Raw genomic sequence first — 16,446 nt, 5'->3', positions numbered from 1 at the left:
AATAGTACTTCAATGCTTCAGAATATTTGTTTAAACTTCTATTCCCAAACCCTTTTCTTTGACAAACTCCGTATTGCTCTAAATGTACCAGTGACACATTAATATCCACAGTGTCCTAGTAACTTAAGTCACCTCAGAGTGTAGGTACCATATGTGTGCCATCCCACATGGGCACTTGCTGATTTAAAGAAACTAAGTGTGTATTTTGAAGTGTATGTTTGTGTTACTTCTATTTTGCTCCCTTCTGAGGAAGGTTTATTTCAACTGACTTAAATTAATAATTGTTTAATTAAGAAACCTTGAGTGTAAGAGTTTATTGGAATACTTGTCACTGTGAATCTGTGTAAAAACCCTACGGCTCACACTGATCCCCTTGGAGATGAGCCTGGCTGCTCAGCCACACTACCAACCTGTGTAGTACAGACTTACACCAAAGGTTGGGTTACTATTGCCAGGACGACACGGTTGCTGTAGTCTCTCAAAGGGTACGGCACACAATCTTGCCTAACACCGGTGGCAGGCGGTGAGGATCTATTCTAGAGTTGTTAGATTGAGTATTTGCTTTGCTTTTGTTCAACTAAAGCCTTCACAAGGCTACCACTATAACAGCAATTGTAAAGTGCCAAATATGATTAACCCCAGTCAGGACGCCGTGATCATTATAACAGTAGAACTGAAAGAAATGTGTAGGATTAGGAATACCTGGGTGTCTGAATGTATGAAAAACTTAGAAGGTTGGGATAAGGGTTACAGATTGAACTCCTTTGAAGGAATGAGAAATCTGTTTTTGTTGGAATCTATTTGTGATGCCTGCTTGCCTGAGCGGAGACAGCAATTGGCTGACTCAAAAGAGATTGATCCCAAGAAGCTAGCAAAAGCTGCTGAATTGTGGGTTGCCAACAGGGCCACTCAAGGATTCCGGAGCCACTCACAAAAAGGAGGGGAAGCAGCGCAAGAAAGATAACGAGACTTCTAAATCCACCCACCCAAAAGAGGGCCACAAACATAAGAAGGGTAAGCCATTTGGGAAACCAGGTCAGTCTAGTGAAACCTCTGCTGCCAAACCAGAGGGAGGTCAGCAGAAGCCCCCTTCAGGAAAATATTAGGAAAATGCTATGCTTGTGGGTCAACTGACCATGTGAAAGAGGATCCCAGATTCAACGGCAAACCTCCAGGGGTCCACACTGCCTCATAAGCCTTCATCCCTGAGGGAGAGGTTCATATGGCAAGGGAAAACTCATTTATTAGCTCAAGACCCCATTGGAATCTCAGCCAGAGGAGTCCCTGGATCTGTGGGAACAGCAGAATGTAGATGTGTATAACTATTCCAGATAACACCAAAGAATATTACAAGGACAGTGTACATGAGAAGGGGCAGGAAACCCCTGCCATTAGAGACACTGGGGCCAGCATTACAGTGGTGGATGAAACCTTTTCCAAACGGAGGATGTTGCTAAGACATCCAAAGGCCACACTAAGCTTGTTGAAGTACCTGTCTAGATAGTTCCAATGCTACCAGATCTCATCCAGTGCAACAACATGACTAAGAATACCGGTCAGTGTACACAATGAGGTGCCTGGGAGAGTCCTGCTGGGGAATGACTTAAAAACTCTTGGCGTATCGAGCACCCACAGGCCTCCCAGTAAAAGGAAGCAGGAACAGACTAGACTGGCAAGAGAGGCAACTTTAGATGACTCAGTGGGTTGTTACTGAAGTACCTATAACTCTGTCCACAGCAATGACACCCTTCTAATTCCAGGAAGAAACAAAAACTAAGGGGAAAGCCCCGGTTTTAGGAAAGAAGAAATGTATCACACCTGTACACAGGACAAAAGACATTTTCGGGAGGACAGTCAAAGGTCACACCTGTGACCCCTCCACCAGCTGAGTGGAGGACCAACCAGAAGGTGAACCAAATACTGGTGAAACAGAGCTGAAGAACCCCCCAATCCCCGTTGGAAATATGGATCCTAAAGACCACCCTGAGCGGCAGACTTTACTTGCAGAAAGTGGACACTGTAGGGCAGACTTCAGCAGAGGTCAAAGTGTCCTGCTCTTAAAACTTCGTCAACAGGCAGCGTCCCAGCTGGAAGGGCAAGAGCCAGGGAAGCACAGGCTGTACTGGAAGGGTGGCCTCTATTACTGTGTGCCTATAGATTCTACCCAAGAGGACGACATAAGACTTGTAGTGCCTCATGTGGTTAAATCTCAGTTTCTACAGTAAGCCCATGAGATTCCTTTGGCTGGTCACTTAAGCTTCAAGAAGGCCAAGGAAAAAGATTTCTCCATATTTCTACTGGCCCAAGATGGGGTCTGATGCAGATACATTCTGTAGAAGCCGTCACACTTTTCAGACTTCTGGTAAGAGGAGCCAAGAACGTGGCAACCTTGGTGCCCCTCCCAGTGGTGGGAGTTCCTTTTGAGAGGGTAGGGATTGACATAGTTGGTCCCCTAGACCCTCCCACATATTCAGGCAACCGATTTATATTGGTTGTGGTAGACCATGCTACCAGGTATCCGGAAGCCATACATATGAGTACTGTTAGTGCTCAGGCAGCGGCCAAGGCACTCCTTGGTATTTTTACCAGGGTTGGTTTTCCTAAGGCAGTTATCTCAGAGAGGGGGACCAATTTTATACCCACTACAGGCAAGCTGTTAGGCAAGATTGTATCCAGTACCCTTAGGGTGGCACTACAACGACCCTGACCACCTGGCAGTAGTAACCCAACCTTTGGTATAAGTCTGTACTACACAGGTTGGTAGTGTGGACGAGTAGCCAGGCTTCTCTCAAGAGGGGTCAATGTGAGCTGTAGGGGAGTTACACAGAGGTTCACAGTGTCAAGTACTCAAGCAGACACTTACACACAGGGTTTCTTGATAAAATAATTATTTACTAGTAAGTTAATATAAGCCTTCTTCAGAAGAGAGCACTGCACACCACCACACAAATATGCTTCAAAATGATACACTCTTCAGTTCAGAATCAGTAATTTCCCATTTGCGATGCCATAGATCAATCAGAGACCTACACCCACAGGTGACTTCAATTGCCACGGTGCTGGTGACATTAATGTTCCAGTAGTGGGACAAGAGGGAAGACGTCAGGGGACTCCTGTACTGCACTGGGATGGTCAAAATTTGCAACCAGCAAACTTCACTTTCAGTGGCTGCGCAGTGTGTGAACGCCTAGAGTCTCCCGCAAATACCAACACTGAGGTTCCTGGCTATCGAGATGGACTTTCCTTGATACTGGGGTACCACACTGTTGAGGGTGCTCAGGCTCGGTCAGACCTGCTTCCTGGGAGTCAGGAGGATCTTCCTGGAGCTCTTGGCCAACTTAAAAGCAACGCACACAAACTGGCGTTCCTCTCCCTGGCTCTACGATTTTCAGTAGCAACTCCGTGGAAATTCAACCAGCTCTGAGATGGATGTCCAGGCGGCTTACTTTGGAGTTGATTGGTCCCACGAACTCAAGGGGAGAAGTCGTCCTTGCAGGGGCTTCTCCGTCGACACGAACTTGGCGTTTCGGCACTGCAGCAGGGCTTCACCGGGCAAACCAATGGTCCAGGAGTTGCAGCAGGCGTCCTCTTCAAGTTCTTCTTCGGTTCCTTAGTCCAGTGGTCGACTGCCTTCCATGCCAAAAGCCTCGCCTTTTATACAGCTCTCGGCCTTTCATTCCAGCCTGTCAGTGACCCAGCAGGGTGGCTGTCCTTGCCGGACAGTCAGACGCCCAATCACAGAGCGCATTTGGGTCTCCTAGGAGACCAAGCACGGAGTGTCGGGCACCTTCCCCACTTCCTACCTACCCCAGCCACCCTGGAACCAGAGGCGGGCTTCACTCATGAATCCTGCCAAAGACAAAACAAAGGGACCAAACCTGATTTGGCGCAGAGAGCATATCTCAAGGACCTTTCCACAGAGAAATGGTGAAAAAAAAGACGACCGGTGCCATTTTGACAAAAATGGCACCCATAGGTACTTTACTGCAGCTGCGAACGCAGCCTGCGATAAATGCACACCACGGTAGTAAAAGCGAAACCACTGCCACCAGCCATTCAGTGAGGAAAGGGTAACATGAAAATGTTACATGAGAAGCTAGACAAAAGGGGATACTAGGTAACCCCTCTAGCACCCTATTGTAAGATAGGGTGTGCTGGGTCTAGAAAGTTACAAATGTAAGTAAAGTCAATTTCACTTTACTGCTCTGGGAAACAGTTTATCCTAGAGAAGGTATTCAAACCATGGGAAATCTGAAAGAGTTCCCTGCGCCACTGCACTGAAGGTGCTGTGTGAGACAATGTAAAAGATGATGCCTATAGAGTTTGCCAGGCTCCATAGCAAAAAGAAACAAATCTCAAATCACAATCAAATACATGAGCGAGTGGGACAAAGGGTCTCACTCTTTCCAGGTTAAGTCCTCAAAATCCAGCAAAGCTGCTGGTTGGTCTCTAAGGTAGAGGGAATTTACACATTTGAGAATTCTCCCTAACACAAGCCATGTGGAAAAACTGTGGAGTGACCTACAAGTTCTAAACAGCCTACCATCCCCAAACCAATGGGTTGGTGGAGAGGTTTAATAGGACAATGAATAGCATGGTAGGTGCTTTAGACGAACCACTGAGAAGAAAGTGGGACCTTCTACTGCCATTCCTTCTCATTGCTTATAGAGAAGTCCCTCAGGAAGGGGTTGGATTCAGCCCCTTTGAGCTCCTCTATGATCATCCGGTTAGAGGTCCTTTGGCCCTAATCAAGGAAGGGTTGGAGAGTGCTCCTTCCCACAAGCCAGTGAGAGTCACTGACTGTGTTAGGTCTCCGAAGGAGAATGACACAATGACAGAAGCTTCCGATAACTTGACAGCAGGTAAGGCTCTGGTCAAACATTGGTATGACCAGAAGGCCAACATGGTTGAGTTTACTCAAGAATGTGCTAGCTGTCCCCAATGGAAGAACCTGGCCCTAGGTAGCGTGTGGTGTAACGCCCATCTAACAGGGATAGCAGGGAGGGTCTGTTCCTTATCGCTAACAATTGTAACATACAAATCCAATACAACAAAAATTGTTAATCTCTCATCAAGAACACATCCAATTGGCAGTAAGTTACTCGATATAACTGGTTATTAGATTCTGCTGATAACAGCTCAAAACGCTGGCGCAGCAGCTTCTCACTTGGAGGATTGTCCAATTCCAGTTTAATACACCCATTGGTATTCGAATCACCAAGTACGATCGGTGAGTTCCATAAATTAGGCTAATTAAAAAAGCTCATGTTCATCGAGTCTTTAAAAGGCTCACTCTGCATGAGTATTGGCTGCATTTTGTCTTTGTGTCCCTATGTTATTGTTAGGGTTATCAACAAAGTCATGAGCGTCCTCATGCCCCGAGAGATCGACCGGTTTCGATGGCAGGTCAAGTTAAGCCACCTTCTTCAGGACCATAGTTGTAATCAGAAATAAATTATGGTTTCAGCATGCCTTCGCATTAGACAACATGGGCGAACACCTTCACCCCCTTTGGTACTGGAGTCAGTTTGCATGAGCCCTTTCAGGATCCAGCGTTCCGCTGACCAGACTGCGCGATTGCGCAAAACAGTGCTCCAGACAAGCATCCGACAGATTTGTGCTGGTTCCCCCCCCGCCCCTACACCCCCCCCACCAACCCCAAGTCAAACTCATGCTGGGTGTGCGACAGATAGGCTGGAATGAATGGGAGAGAAGTGAATAAAAGGTGAGTCTCTTGGTTTGGAAGGCAGAGTCGACCACTGGAATGAAAGAACCGAAGAGGCCGGTTGCTGCAACTCCTGGACCGTTGGTTTGCCCGGTGAAGCCCTGCTGTAGGTCAGAATCGCCAAGTTCACCTCGACAGAGAAGCCCTACAAGGATGACTTCACCCTTTGAGTTGGTGGGAACAACCAACTCTACAGTAAGCCATCTGGACACCAATCTCGGAGCTGTTTGCCTTTTCCTCAGAGTGCTGCAGGAATCTAAATAACCAGGGAGAAGGACACCAGTTTGTTTGCTTTACTACAGCTACCGGAATTGAAGTTTGCCAAGTGCCAGCTTTTGGACCAGTCCCAGTGCATTGCAGGAGTCCCCGCCCCCCCGATGACATTTGTAAGGTACTGTGACATCAGACGGAGTACTTACCTCTCGCGGTTAAAGTGCATGAAACTTTTGCAACTCGCAAAATTAGCTTGTGACCCAACATATGATTCTTTTTACAAACTACTTCCAAGAACTTGTGCAGAGACTTTACCATCTACTTACCAGAACCGCTTTATCCCATCCAAGACTTTAGCCTAGCCCATTGAATTGACTCTTCTGGTGAACTCAAAGTATATGCACTGGCTAAAAAGAATTGTAACCTTTCATGTTCTAATAATCTTTGCCTTTTTATTCCTCATGAAAAGTATTCTGAAATCGTATTGAAGTATATTTGTGTGTGATTATATTTCCTCCTTATGAATGTTTTATAACCGACAGATAAATTAATAAGTATTTATCAAAGAAACATTGAGTGTAAGAGTTTACTTGAACACTTGCGATTGTAGACCTCTGTGTAACATCATTACTGCTCACATTCCCCTCTTGAGCTAAGCCTGGCTGCTCAGCTCCGTTACCAAAACGGTGTAGTACAGACGTGTACCAAAGATTGGTTTGCTTACACCTGTAGTAGTTCTTGTGTGTAGTGGTCCCAAAGGGTACTGCATACACACTTTGCCTAACAGTCTCTCTCTCTCCAGGTTAAAAACGTAAAGTCCTAAAATTCAGCAAATTTCCTTGGGGTCTATGAGGTAGAGAGGAATTAGCACATTTCTGATAATTCTCCCTAACAGCCTTATACGAAGAGTGGAGTCTTGTACTGTCTCAGTTGAATGGTTTTACTAAGCCCTTAGTTGGACTTCAGAAAAGCTGTCCTAAGAAGGGTTACCCTTGGATCCAGACTGGTAATTATTACTGTGTGCAACCTCGCCTAGGGTAAATTCTTAACTCATCCCTGAAAGTTTATATGTACTGTCTGCCACCAGTTATGCAGCTTATATTTTACGGTAACGAAAGAATTAAGCCTTAACTGGCCATTTAGTCAGTTTTTACTTACACTACACCCTGCTACGGGTTCTGTGTAACTAGAGCACCCCTATGTATATTTTGTAAGTATACCAGCGTGGTGAATTGTTTTGTGTCTATTGGGGGTTAACTGTACCTCCCTGCTAGCCTTACTTCCTTCCTTTTGATGTTAAGCCTGCTAAGCTTACTGCTCGGGAGTTTTGTCTTTCCTTTTCAGCAAACTCAGTTTTATTTCTTTAGTTATTCATTGGGTATTTATAATGCGTCTATACACAATGTGTTTCAAGGAGCAAACCATTAGGTTAGATGTGAGCAGTCCTCGCCACATGGCTGTGCAAAAATCTTAACACACCAAGGACCGTTTACAGAGCAGGAACATATTTAAATACATACAATTGGAAGCAAAAACACCACTCTACCAAAGATACCTCAACAGCATGGGATGCTCAATCCATCAAAATGTAGACCAGGGAAAATGCACATAACAGCAGAGGCAAGACAGGACAATCACCTCAGGGCAGATACTCACCCCAACCTCTTCACATACTCCAGGTATCCAATGAGGATCTCGTGATACACCGCTGTTCGCAAAGACTTGGGGCGGAAAAAATGAACACTGTCGAGATAAGAGATGTAGACCCGCCTAGAGGTAGACAGAAAAGACATATCAGCTAAATTTGCAGATAAATTGAGACTTCACCTCAATGAAGGCAAGAAGGAAAGGGCAGAATGGGGAGAGGACAATGAGGGCATGGACAGGAAAAGCTCAAACATCTCTGCTGGGGAACAAGGAGGATGTGTGTCATTCTAACCTTAATGAGTAGTGGACACTCACATGGAAATAGTTGAAGATGGGAACTTTACCCGCTATCTGTCCTGTTGGATCCTTTAATGGAGAGATGGTGGTAGGTGCTCTGACCTTGGGAAGGGCCGAGTTTTTTCTTGCAAAGAAAAGAGGGGAGGTAATCCAACTCTGGATAGACTGTCGTGTCACATGAGGAAGGAGGTGGCAGAGAACTATCTACGATTGCCTGTGGATCATCATTTGGGGTGTGAAAGGGCAAATCTCAATCTGGCCACCTGTTATGTTAAAATGGAGATGGGGGAGATTTCATGTCTAGACCAGCTGAGTCGTCAAACACTGGGTTGGAGAAGGGGCAAATCCCCCAAAAAGGTTGGAATAACATTGTGGAAATTAGGAGATTCTCACCGCTGGTTGGGCTGTGGACAGTCAGAACCATACTCCTGCACATGCATGCCAAAGAAACACAGCTCAACCCCGTCAACCTCCTCGAAGGCAAAAAGTGCTTTTGTTCGGTAAGGAAAAGATTCGGGCATCTCACCACTATCTACAAACCTGTGGGGAAGCAAGAGAAAAATGACAATCAGTCTGGAATTTCACCTGTCATGTACATAAAGACAACTAGTTATTAGTCTGTAACAATGGTCTGAGAATGAACTATTTAATCAACAGTATTGTTGCAATCACCCAACTTTCTGAGAAAAGCTTGTAATCCTACTGAACATTTGTTAGTTAGAATTACCCTCTTGTGCGATACTCTCCTCACCTGGTGAGTAACACAACACTTTTTGATTTGACTATTGGGTTTTCCTGACTCATGATTGAGTGGGAATATTTTTCCTCACTCAATTTGTTTTTGTACTCTGGGCCCCTCTTTTGGGATTTATTTTGATGGAGTCGCTTTCCTCCATCTTTTTCTATGGCATCTGTAATTAATTTATTTTATTTCACTTATATAGCGTGCAAAAACAACCCTGGGACATCGAGGTGCTGTTACAGATAGAGGGACTTGCTTTTTCTTTTACAATCAAGACACAAATGCACATGGGACAACTTACTTACCTGTAACTATTGTTCTCTAGCATGGGTCTGGCATGGGCTCACATGCTCCTGAATATTCCCCGTCAGACCAGAAATCAGTAAAAGAAAAAAAAAAGTGTTTCATTTTCACTTACAAATTATTTCTCCTCTAAACCAATCACTGTCCTCTGGTCATACTGTCCTCTGGGTCATACTGACCCAACCAATCACTGCCCTCTCCCTAAGCCCCTTCCTCTGGCAGCCATCTCCAGATTTGGTGGCACTTAAAGTAGCAGTAGGACCAAGAGAAAAGCCACAGAGGGTTAGGCAGGAGGGTTTGCACGTGAATCCATGCCAGACCCCATGCTGGAGAACAAGTTACAGGTAAGTAACTTGTCCTTCTCTGGCATGGGATCTGGAATGGATTCACATTCTCATGAATAAAGAATACTTAGCAGTACAACATTACACAACCACGGGAGGTGGCAAAGTTCAACAGAAGCAATTACTCTTACCTCTGGAACAAGCTCACTTTCAAGCAAACAGGTTGTATAGCATTGCTTGGACTCCTCCCTGGAGAGACAGAATCTCATGTAGGTGTGCGTGTACAGCAGACCTCTAGCAGCCCTGCAGATGTCCAGCAGGGGCACACCATCAGGAACACCACTGTCATAGCGATCGCTCTGGTGGAATGGGCTCTCGGACGGCCAGACAGTGGTCGGTTCACCAACAGATGACTGTGTGATGCAGCCGGAAAGCCACCTTGTGATGGAAGCCCTGGACAAGGGCTTTCCATGGTTCACAGGACCAGAGTTCACTAACAGTTGAGAAGTGTTCCGAAAACGCTTTGTGCGTGCCACGTAGAACTTCAGAGACCAAGCAAGGTCCAGCGAATGCAAATTCCTTTCAGCCGGTGACAAAGGTTTGGCAAAGAACACAGGCAACACCAAAGGCTCGTTGAGGTGGACCTCTGACTGAACATGGGCCACTGTTAGGCAAGATTGTATGCACTAGCTTTTGGGTGCACTACAACAACCACGACCTCCTGGCAAGAGAAACCCAACCTTTGGTATAAGTCCACTACACAGGTTGGTAGCGTGTGGAGCAGCCAGGCTCATCTCAAGAGGGGTCAATGTGTGCTGTAGGGGAGTTACGCAGAGATCCACAGTGACAAGTATTCAAATAAGTTCTTACACAAGGTTTCTTGATAAAACAATTATACATTTATCAGTCAGTTAGAATAAGCCTTCTTTAGAAGGGAGCAATATAAAACACCACACAAATATTTCAGAAAACACACTCTTAAGTTTCTAAATCAAGAAGTATCCTTTTGGGATGGCCCACAGACAACCTACACCCTCAGGTGACTTCAATAGATAGGGGGATGGGGACATTAGTGTGTCACTGTTGCATTTAGAAAAAACTTAGAACATACAAGAGATCACAAATATTCTCAACCAGGCAAATACTTCTGGATCCCCCAACAAGAGGTATTCAGTAGAACAGGCTAAGCCAAAGTCAATGGGCAAAAGTCTATATGCTCTGAAGCCCTTCTTTGCAGGAAAGAAAGAAAAGTCTTTGTACAATGTTTGTAGAAGACTTTGAAGGAAAAGAAGAATCAATGTAGGGCCACAAGCCGTTTAGACTAGAGTAGTAGAAGATGCAAGCAACTCTACAGCAAGAGGTAGGTTCTCTCAGTACCTTCGGATTGAAGAAAAAGTGCAGCAGATGACTTCTGTTCCTGTGCAGCTCTGCAGCTCTCTGTTCATGGGCCTCAGTCGTGGGGACAAGAGTGAGGACTTCTGGGGACTCCTGCTCTGCAATGGGACAGTCACAACCGGCAAACTTCAAACAAGTGGCACTTCGGTGTTTCAGCTCCCCGCGACTAGCGCAAATAGCAACACCGCGGTTCCTGGCTGTCGAGATGGGCTTTCCTTGCTTCTGTGGTCCCACACTCTGTTGAGGGGGCTCAGGGTCGGTCTGTCAGTCCTGCTTCCTGGGAGTGCGGAGGATCTTCCTGGAGCTCTCGGCCAGATTAAAAGCAACACCGAGAGGAAGTCCAGGTGGCTTACTTTGGAGTTGATTGGTCCCACCAACTTAAAGGGAGAAGTCATCCTTGCAGGAGCTTCTCTGTCGATACGAAAGTGGAGTTTCAGCACAGCAGCAGGGCTTCACTGGGCTAACGGTCCAGGAGTTGCAGCAGGCGTCTTCAAGTTCTCTTCGGATTCCTTCATCCAGTGGTCGACTGCCTTACAAGCCAAAAAGCCTAGCCTTTTATGCAGCTTGCTCCCATTCATTCCAGCCTAGCTGTCAGTCACTGCCAACACTTCCTGCCCCCGCCAGACAACCTGGAGCCAGAGGCGGGTTTAACGCGTGAAGCCGGCCATAGACAAGGCGAACAAAGGGACCAATACTGGTTTGGCGTGCAGAGTAAATCTCAAGGAGCAGCTTTCCACAAAGAAATGGCAAAAAAAGAAGAGCGGGCCATTTTGACAAAAAAGGCACCCATGGGTGCTTTACTGTGGCTGCGAACGCAGCCCGTGGTAAAATCCTATAATGGTAGTATAAAGTAAACCACTGCCACCAGCCATTCCTCGAGGAAAGGGAAACAAACATTTTACATGAGAAGCTAGACAAAGGGGATACTATTAACCCCTCCAGCACACTATTGTGAGATAGTGTGTGCTTGTTCAAGAAAGTTACAACAGTAAGTAAAGTCAATTTCTCTTTACTGCTCTGGGAAACAGTTCATCCCAGAGAATGTATTTAAACCATTGGGAAATCTGAAAGACTTCTGTGTCACTTCACTGAAAGTGCTGTGTGACAATGTAAAAGATGATGCCTATGGAGTTTTTCAGACTCCACAACCAAATTAAACAGTGTACAAAATCACATTAAAATACGAGAGAATGGGGAAAAAGGGTCTCACTCTCTCCAGGTAAAAAATAAAAATAGAAAATAAAATAAAAATGAAGCCCTCAAAATCCAGCAAAGTTGCTGGGGATCTCCAAGGTAGAGGGAATTGGCACATTTCTCCCTAACAAGCATGAAGTAGGGAAGTGTCTGTAGCACCACCCTCAATCCGTGAAAAGTCATATGGCAGTTTGCACGATAGGGCCTGCATCTCACCCACCTCCTGGCAGAGGGGATGGCCACGAGGAAAGATGTTTACCATGAGAGGAACGAGAGGTGCCTGATGCGTAGGTGTTAAGGCGAATTCTCATTTCTGTGCCAATTCCCTTCAACCTTAGAGACCCGCAGCTCTTTTGCTGGACTTAAGAACTTTTCATTTCTAACCTAGAGAGAGTGAAACCTTTTCCCCCACTCCCTCATGTATTTCTTCTCTGATTTGGACTGTTTCTTTTGACTTTGGAGTCTGAAACTCCATTGGCATCATCTTTACATTGTGACACACAGCACCTTCAGCACAGTGGCACAGGGAAGTCTTAGATTTCCCAAAGGTTTGGTGAAACTACTGTTACCAAGTGCAGTGAAGTGAAATTGACTTTACTTATATTTTGCAACTTTCTAGACCCATCACACACTATCTTACCATAGGGTGCTGGAGGGATTACTTATTATGCCCTTTGTCTAGTTTCTCATGGAACATTTTTATGTTACCCTTTCTACAATTAATGGCTGGTGGCAGTAGTTTACCTTTTACTACCATTGTGTGTTTTTACCGCGGGCTGCATTCGTAACCACAGTAAAGCACCCATGGTTGCCCATTTAGTCAAAATGGCCCCATTGTGTTTGCCATTTCTTGTCGGAAAGGTCCTTCTTGAGATTTACTCTGCGTGCCAAACCAGGTTTGGTCCCTTTGTTTTTTTTGTCTTTGGCAGGATTCACGAGTGAAGCCTGCCTCTGGCTCTGGTATGTCTGGCAGGAGCAGAAGTGAGGGAGGTGTCTCAAACTCCCTGTGCTTAAGCCCCTTGGTTACAGGAATGCACCCCAATGGCGATTGGTCGGCTGGCTATACGGCAAGGACAGCCACCCTGCTGGGCGATTCACAGCTAGGCTGGAATGAATGGGAGAAACCTGCATAAAAGGAGGAGTCTTGGCTTGGAATGCAGAGTCTACCACTGGACGAAGGAATCTGAAGAACTTGGAAGAGACGCCTGCTGCAACTCCTGGAATGTTGGTTTGCCCAGTGAAGCCCTGCTGCACTTCCACTCCCTGGCACTTCGAGGAAGTGGAACACCAGATGGTGTGCATTGCTTCTAAGTCGGACCCGAGCGCTAGGCAGATCGTCTGGATTTCCCTGATGCAGGACTGACCAAGCCTGAGCCACCTCAACAGTGTGCTGGACCCCAGATGTGAGGACGGTGCTATTTGGTGTCAGACGCAAGGAGCTGAAACACCGAAGAATCGCTGAATCGAAGTTTGCCCCTTCCTGCCGGTGACCTTCCCATTGCAGAGCTGGAGTCCCCAGACATACTCTCCCCCCCCCCCCTTATCTCCACTACTGAGATTCAGGAACAAGCTCTGCAGAGCTGCACAAAAACAGAAGCCAGCTGGAACCATTTCTTCTAACCAGAGGTACTGTAAAGTCTAAGAGAAGGAATTTACTTACCTTTAACTGTTCTCCATCATGGATCTGGCATGGATTCACATGCTCATGAATATTTCCAGTCAGACTGGGAACCCTCAGTAAAGAAAAAAATCAGTTTCATTTCTGAACGGTCTTTCTCCTAATAACCAATCACTGTGCTCTGGGTCATACTGCCCCAGCCAATGACTGCCCTCTACCTAAGCCCCTCCTCTGGCAGCCATCTTCAGATTTGGTAGCACGTAAAGTGGCAGTAGGACCAAGAGGAGAGCCGCAGAGAGGTAGGCGGGAGGGTTTGCATGTGAATCCATGCCAGACACATGCTGGAGAACAAAACGTAAGTAACTTGTCCCTTCTCCAGCATGGGGTCTGGCATGGATTCACATCCTCATGAAGAATACATAGCAGTGCACACATGCACAACCACACGAGGTGGCAAAGGCTCAACATAAGCATTTCTTACCTCCTCACCAGGCTCACCTTCAAGCAAACAGGTTGCGCAGCACTGTTTGGCCGACTCTGCACTCCTCCCTGGAATCCTGGTTGACGCAGTAGAATCTCATGTAGGTGTGTGTCGACCTCCACGTAGCAGCCCTGCAATGTTCAGCAGGGGCACACCAGACAGGAACGTCGTAGTTGCAGCAATCGCTCTAGTCGAATGGGCTCTCGGACTGCCAGTTTGCCAACCAGCGACAATGGGGGATGCAGCCGGAGAGCCACCTAGAAATGCAAGCCTTGGAGAGAGCCTTCTCATGGTTCACAGGGCCAAAGTTCATGAAACGTTGTGACGTCCTTCGAAAACTTTGTGCGGTCCACATAGAACTTCAGCACTCCAACCACATCAAGCAAGTGCAAAGTCCTCTCAGCCGGCGACGAAGGCGTCGGGAAGAATACAGGCAACACCAAGGGCTTGTTTAGATGAAAGTCTGATGGCACCTTGGGCATGAAAGAGGGATGCGTCTGTAGCACTACTCTTGTGGAATGTCAAGTAAGGTGGTTAACATGAGAGGGCCTGGATCTCTCCCACTCGTCGTGCGGCGGTGATGGCTACAAGAAAAGCTCTTTTCCACGACAAAAAATGTAGTGGCGCCGAATGCATAGGCTTGAACGGAGGACCCATAAGTCTTGTCAGCACCACATGGCGTTCCCACGCCGGGGCTGAAGCCTTCACCGGCGGGAACAAACAGAACATTCTTTTGACAAACTCCTTAACCAGACAGTGTGACCACAGCGATGCCCGTCCAGGAGATCTGGTGTAGCGGGAGATAGCCGCCAGATGGAACTTTGAGGCATGGGCCAGACCAGCATTGGCCAACAGCAAAATCGATAGTACTTGCGGAGCCGTGATCGTAGAGGATTGATCTGTGCACAGCACCAAACGGCGACCCTCTTCCATTTATGTCCATAGCATTTAAGAGTAGACTATGCTCTGGCCTTGGCAAGCAGTTCCTTGCAGTCCGCTGGGAGATAATAGGCCCCAAATTCTAACACCCCAGGAGCCAGGCCTGCAGGTTCACCGATCCTGGGTCGTGGTGCAGAATTGCGCCTCCCTTCCTGGCGAGAAGGTCTGCGACCAATGGAAGCTTGACTGCAGGGGCTGCCGACATGTCGAGAAAGTCAGGGTACTATATCCTTCTCGGCCACGCCGGTGCGACGAGGATCATCCTGCACCGGGACCAGAGTTGACAGACTAGTCGAAGCAGCAACGGAGGGAACCCATCCAGAAACAGGCCGTCCCAGGGGAATGAGAATGCGTCCCCCATGTTCCCCGTCTGGGGAAACCTGCTGGCGAACCTCCGGCACTTGGTGTTAATTACTGTCGCAAATAGATGGATCAGGGGATTGCGGAACAGGTGATCCAATTGGTCCTAGTAAAGCACCGACTCGTGACAAGAACGCAGCTCCCTGCCGAGAGAGCCTGCAACAGTGTTCTTCACTCCTGCCAGATCAAAGTGGATGAGGAACATCCCCTGGGCGACGGCCCAGTGCAACAGTTCCTGCGCCTCTTTGGAGCACGCCTGGTGCCCCCCTGCTTCCTGATGTAGAACATTGTGATGGTGTTGTCCGTGAAGACCCGCACCACCTTGCCCTTGAGGGTCGGAAGGAAAGAATTGAGGGCCCAAAACACTGCCCGCAGCTCCAATACGTGTATGTGCAACATCTTCTCTTCCAGTAGCCACAGGCCTCTTGTGTGAATACTTCCGATGTGAGATCCCCATCCTTCCAGGGAGACATCCGTAGTGAGCTGGGGTCTGGAAATCCACACCTCCGGATAGATGTGCGCAAACTCCCCACCACCGTATCGCTCGATGGAAATTCTTGTTGTGTGATCTTGTCCTCAAAGCTTCCCGATACTTGTATCCAACGGGCATAGAGTAACTCCTGTAGTGGACGCATCTGTAGCCTGCACAGCCGAACGAGGTATATGCATGACGTCATGTCGAGCAGAGACTTGATGGACCTCACCCTTGCGACCTTCAGAAGCCAAAGACATTTGCAACGACAACCACCGGTGAAGCCCTGCTGCAGCGTCTCACCACTTTTCTCCACACGACGAGAGAAGATCTTCATCTGCAAGAGCCTTCTTCCCTTGAGCTGGTGGGGCCAACCAGTTTGCCAATCGCCTTCCTGGAACTGCCCATGCCGAATCAGATTTAAAGGAGCGTACCTTTTATCCGTTGGGCAGCACCGCAGCTGGTTTCATCCCTGGGTAGTGCAGTAACTCGAACCTTCCTCCACGAGAGCCTCTCTTCCTCTGCTGGATCTCCCCAAACTGCAGGAACTACCAGGAACAACCGCCACCGCAGGAGCCCCTTTCATTTTATGGTACATTGTTCCGCCAGGCTGCCCTTTTCGCGTGGTAGTGCTAAAGGTGTTTTAAATCCTTCAACTACCTGTTGGGTTGGCCGCCCCTATCCTCCAACATTGTCTTTCACCTTCTGCATCCACCTTTTCGAATCGTTAACCAAAGACTTGACTGCAGCTACTAGAACATTTTGCTCCTGGGCCC

General features: G+C 47.3%; 1 protein-coding gene across 9 annotated transcripts in view; it reads right to left on the bottom strand.

The window, feature by feature from the left end:
• Nucleotides 1-16,446, bottom strand: part of EP300 (E1A binding protein p300) — a 744,806-nt gene that overhangs the window by 104,053 nt on the left and 624,307 nt on the right. For all 9 annotated transcript variants that reach the window (XM_069654423.1, XM_069654428.1, XM_069654427.1 and 6 more), the window contains 2 exons: nucleotides 8,276-8,422; nucleotides 7,595-7,708 (listed from right to left, as the gene is read on the bottom strand). In XM_069654423.1, the coding sequence (XP_069510524.1) occupies nucleotides 7,595-7,708; nucleotides 8,276-8,422 (261 nt within the window). The remainder of the gene's footprint in view (nucleotides 1-7,594; nucleotides 7,709-8,275; nucleotides 8,423-16,446) is intronic.

This window comes from Ambystoma mexicanum, chromosome 3q (genome assembly GCF_040938575.1).
Source record: "Ambystoma mexicanum isolate Mex_15411 chromosome 3q, UKY_AmexF1_1, whole genome shotgun sequence".
Classification (NCBI taxonomy): domain Eukaryota; kingdom Metazoa; phylum Chordata; class Amphibia; order Caudata; family Ambystomatidae; genus Ambystoma; species Ambystoma mexicanum.
Note: the sequence above shows the minus strand (reverse complement) of the source record. Positions and strands in the feature narration are given on the sequence as shown.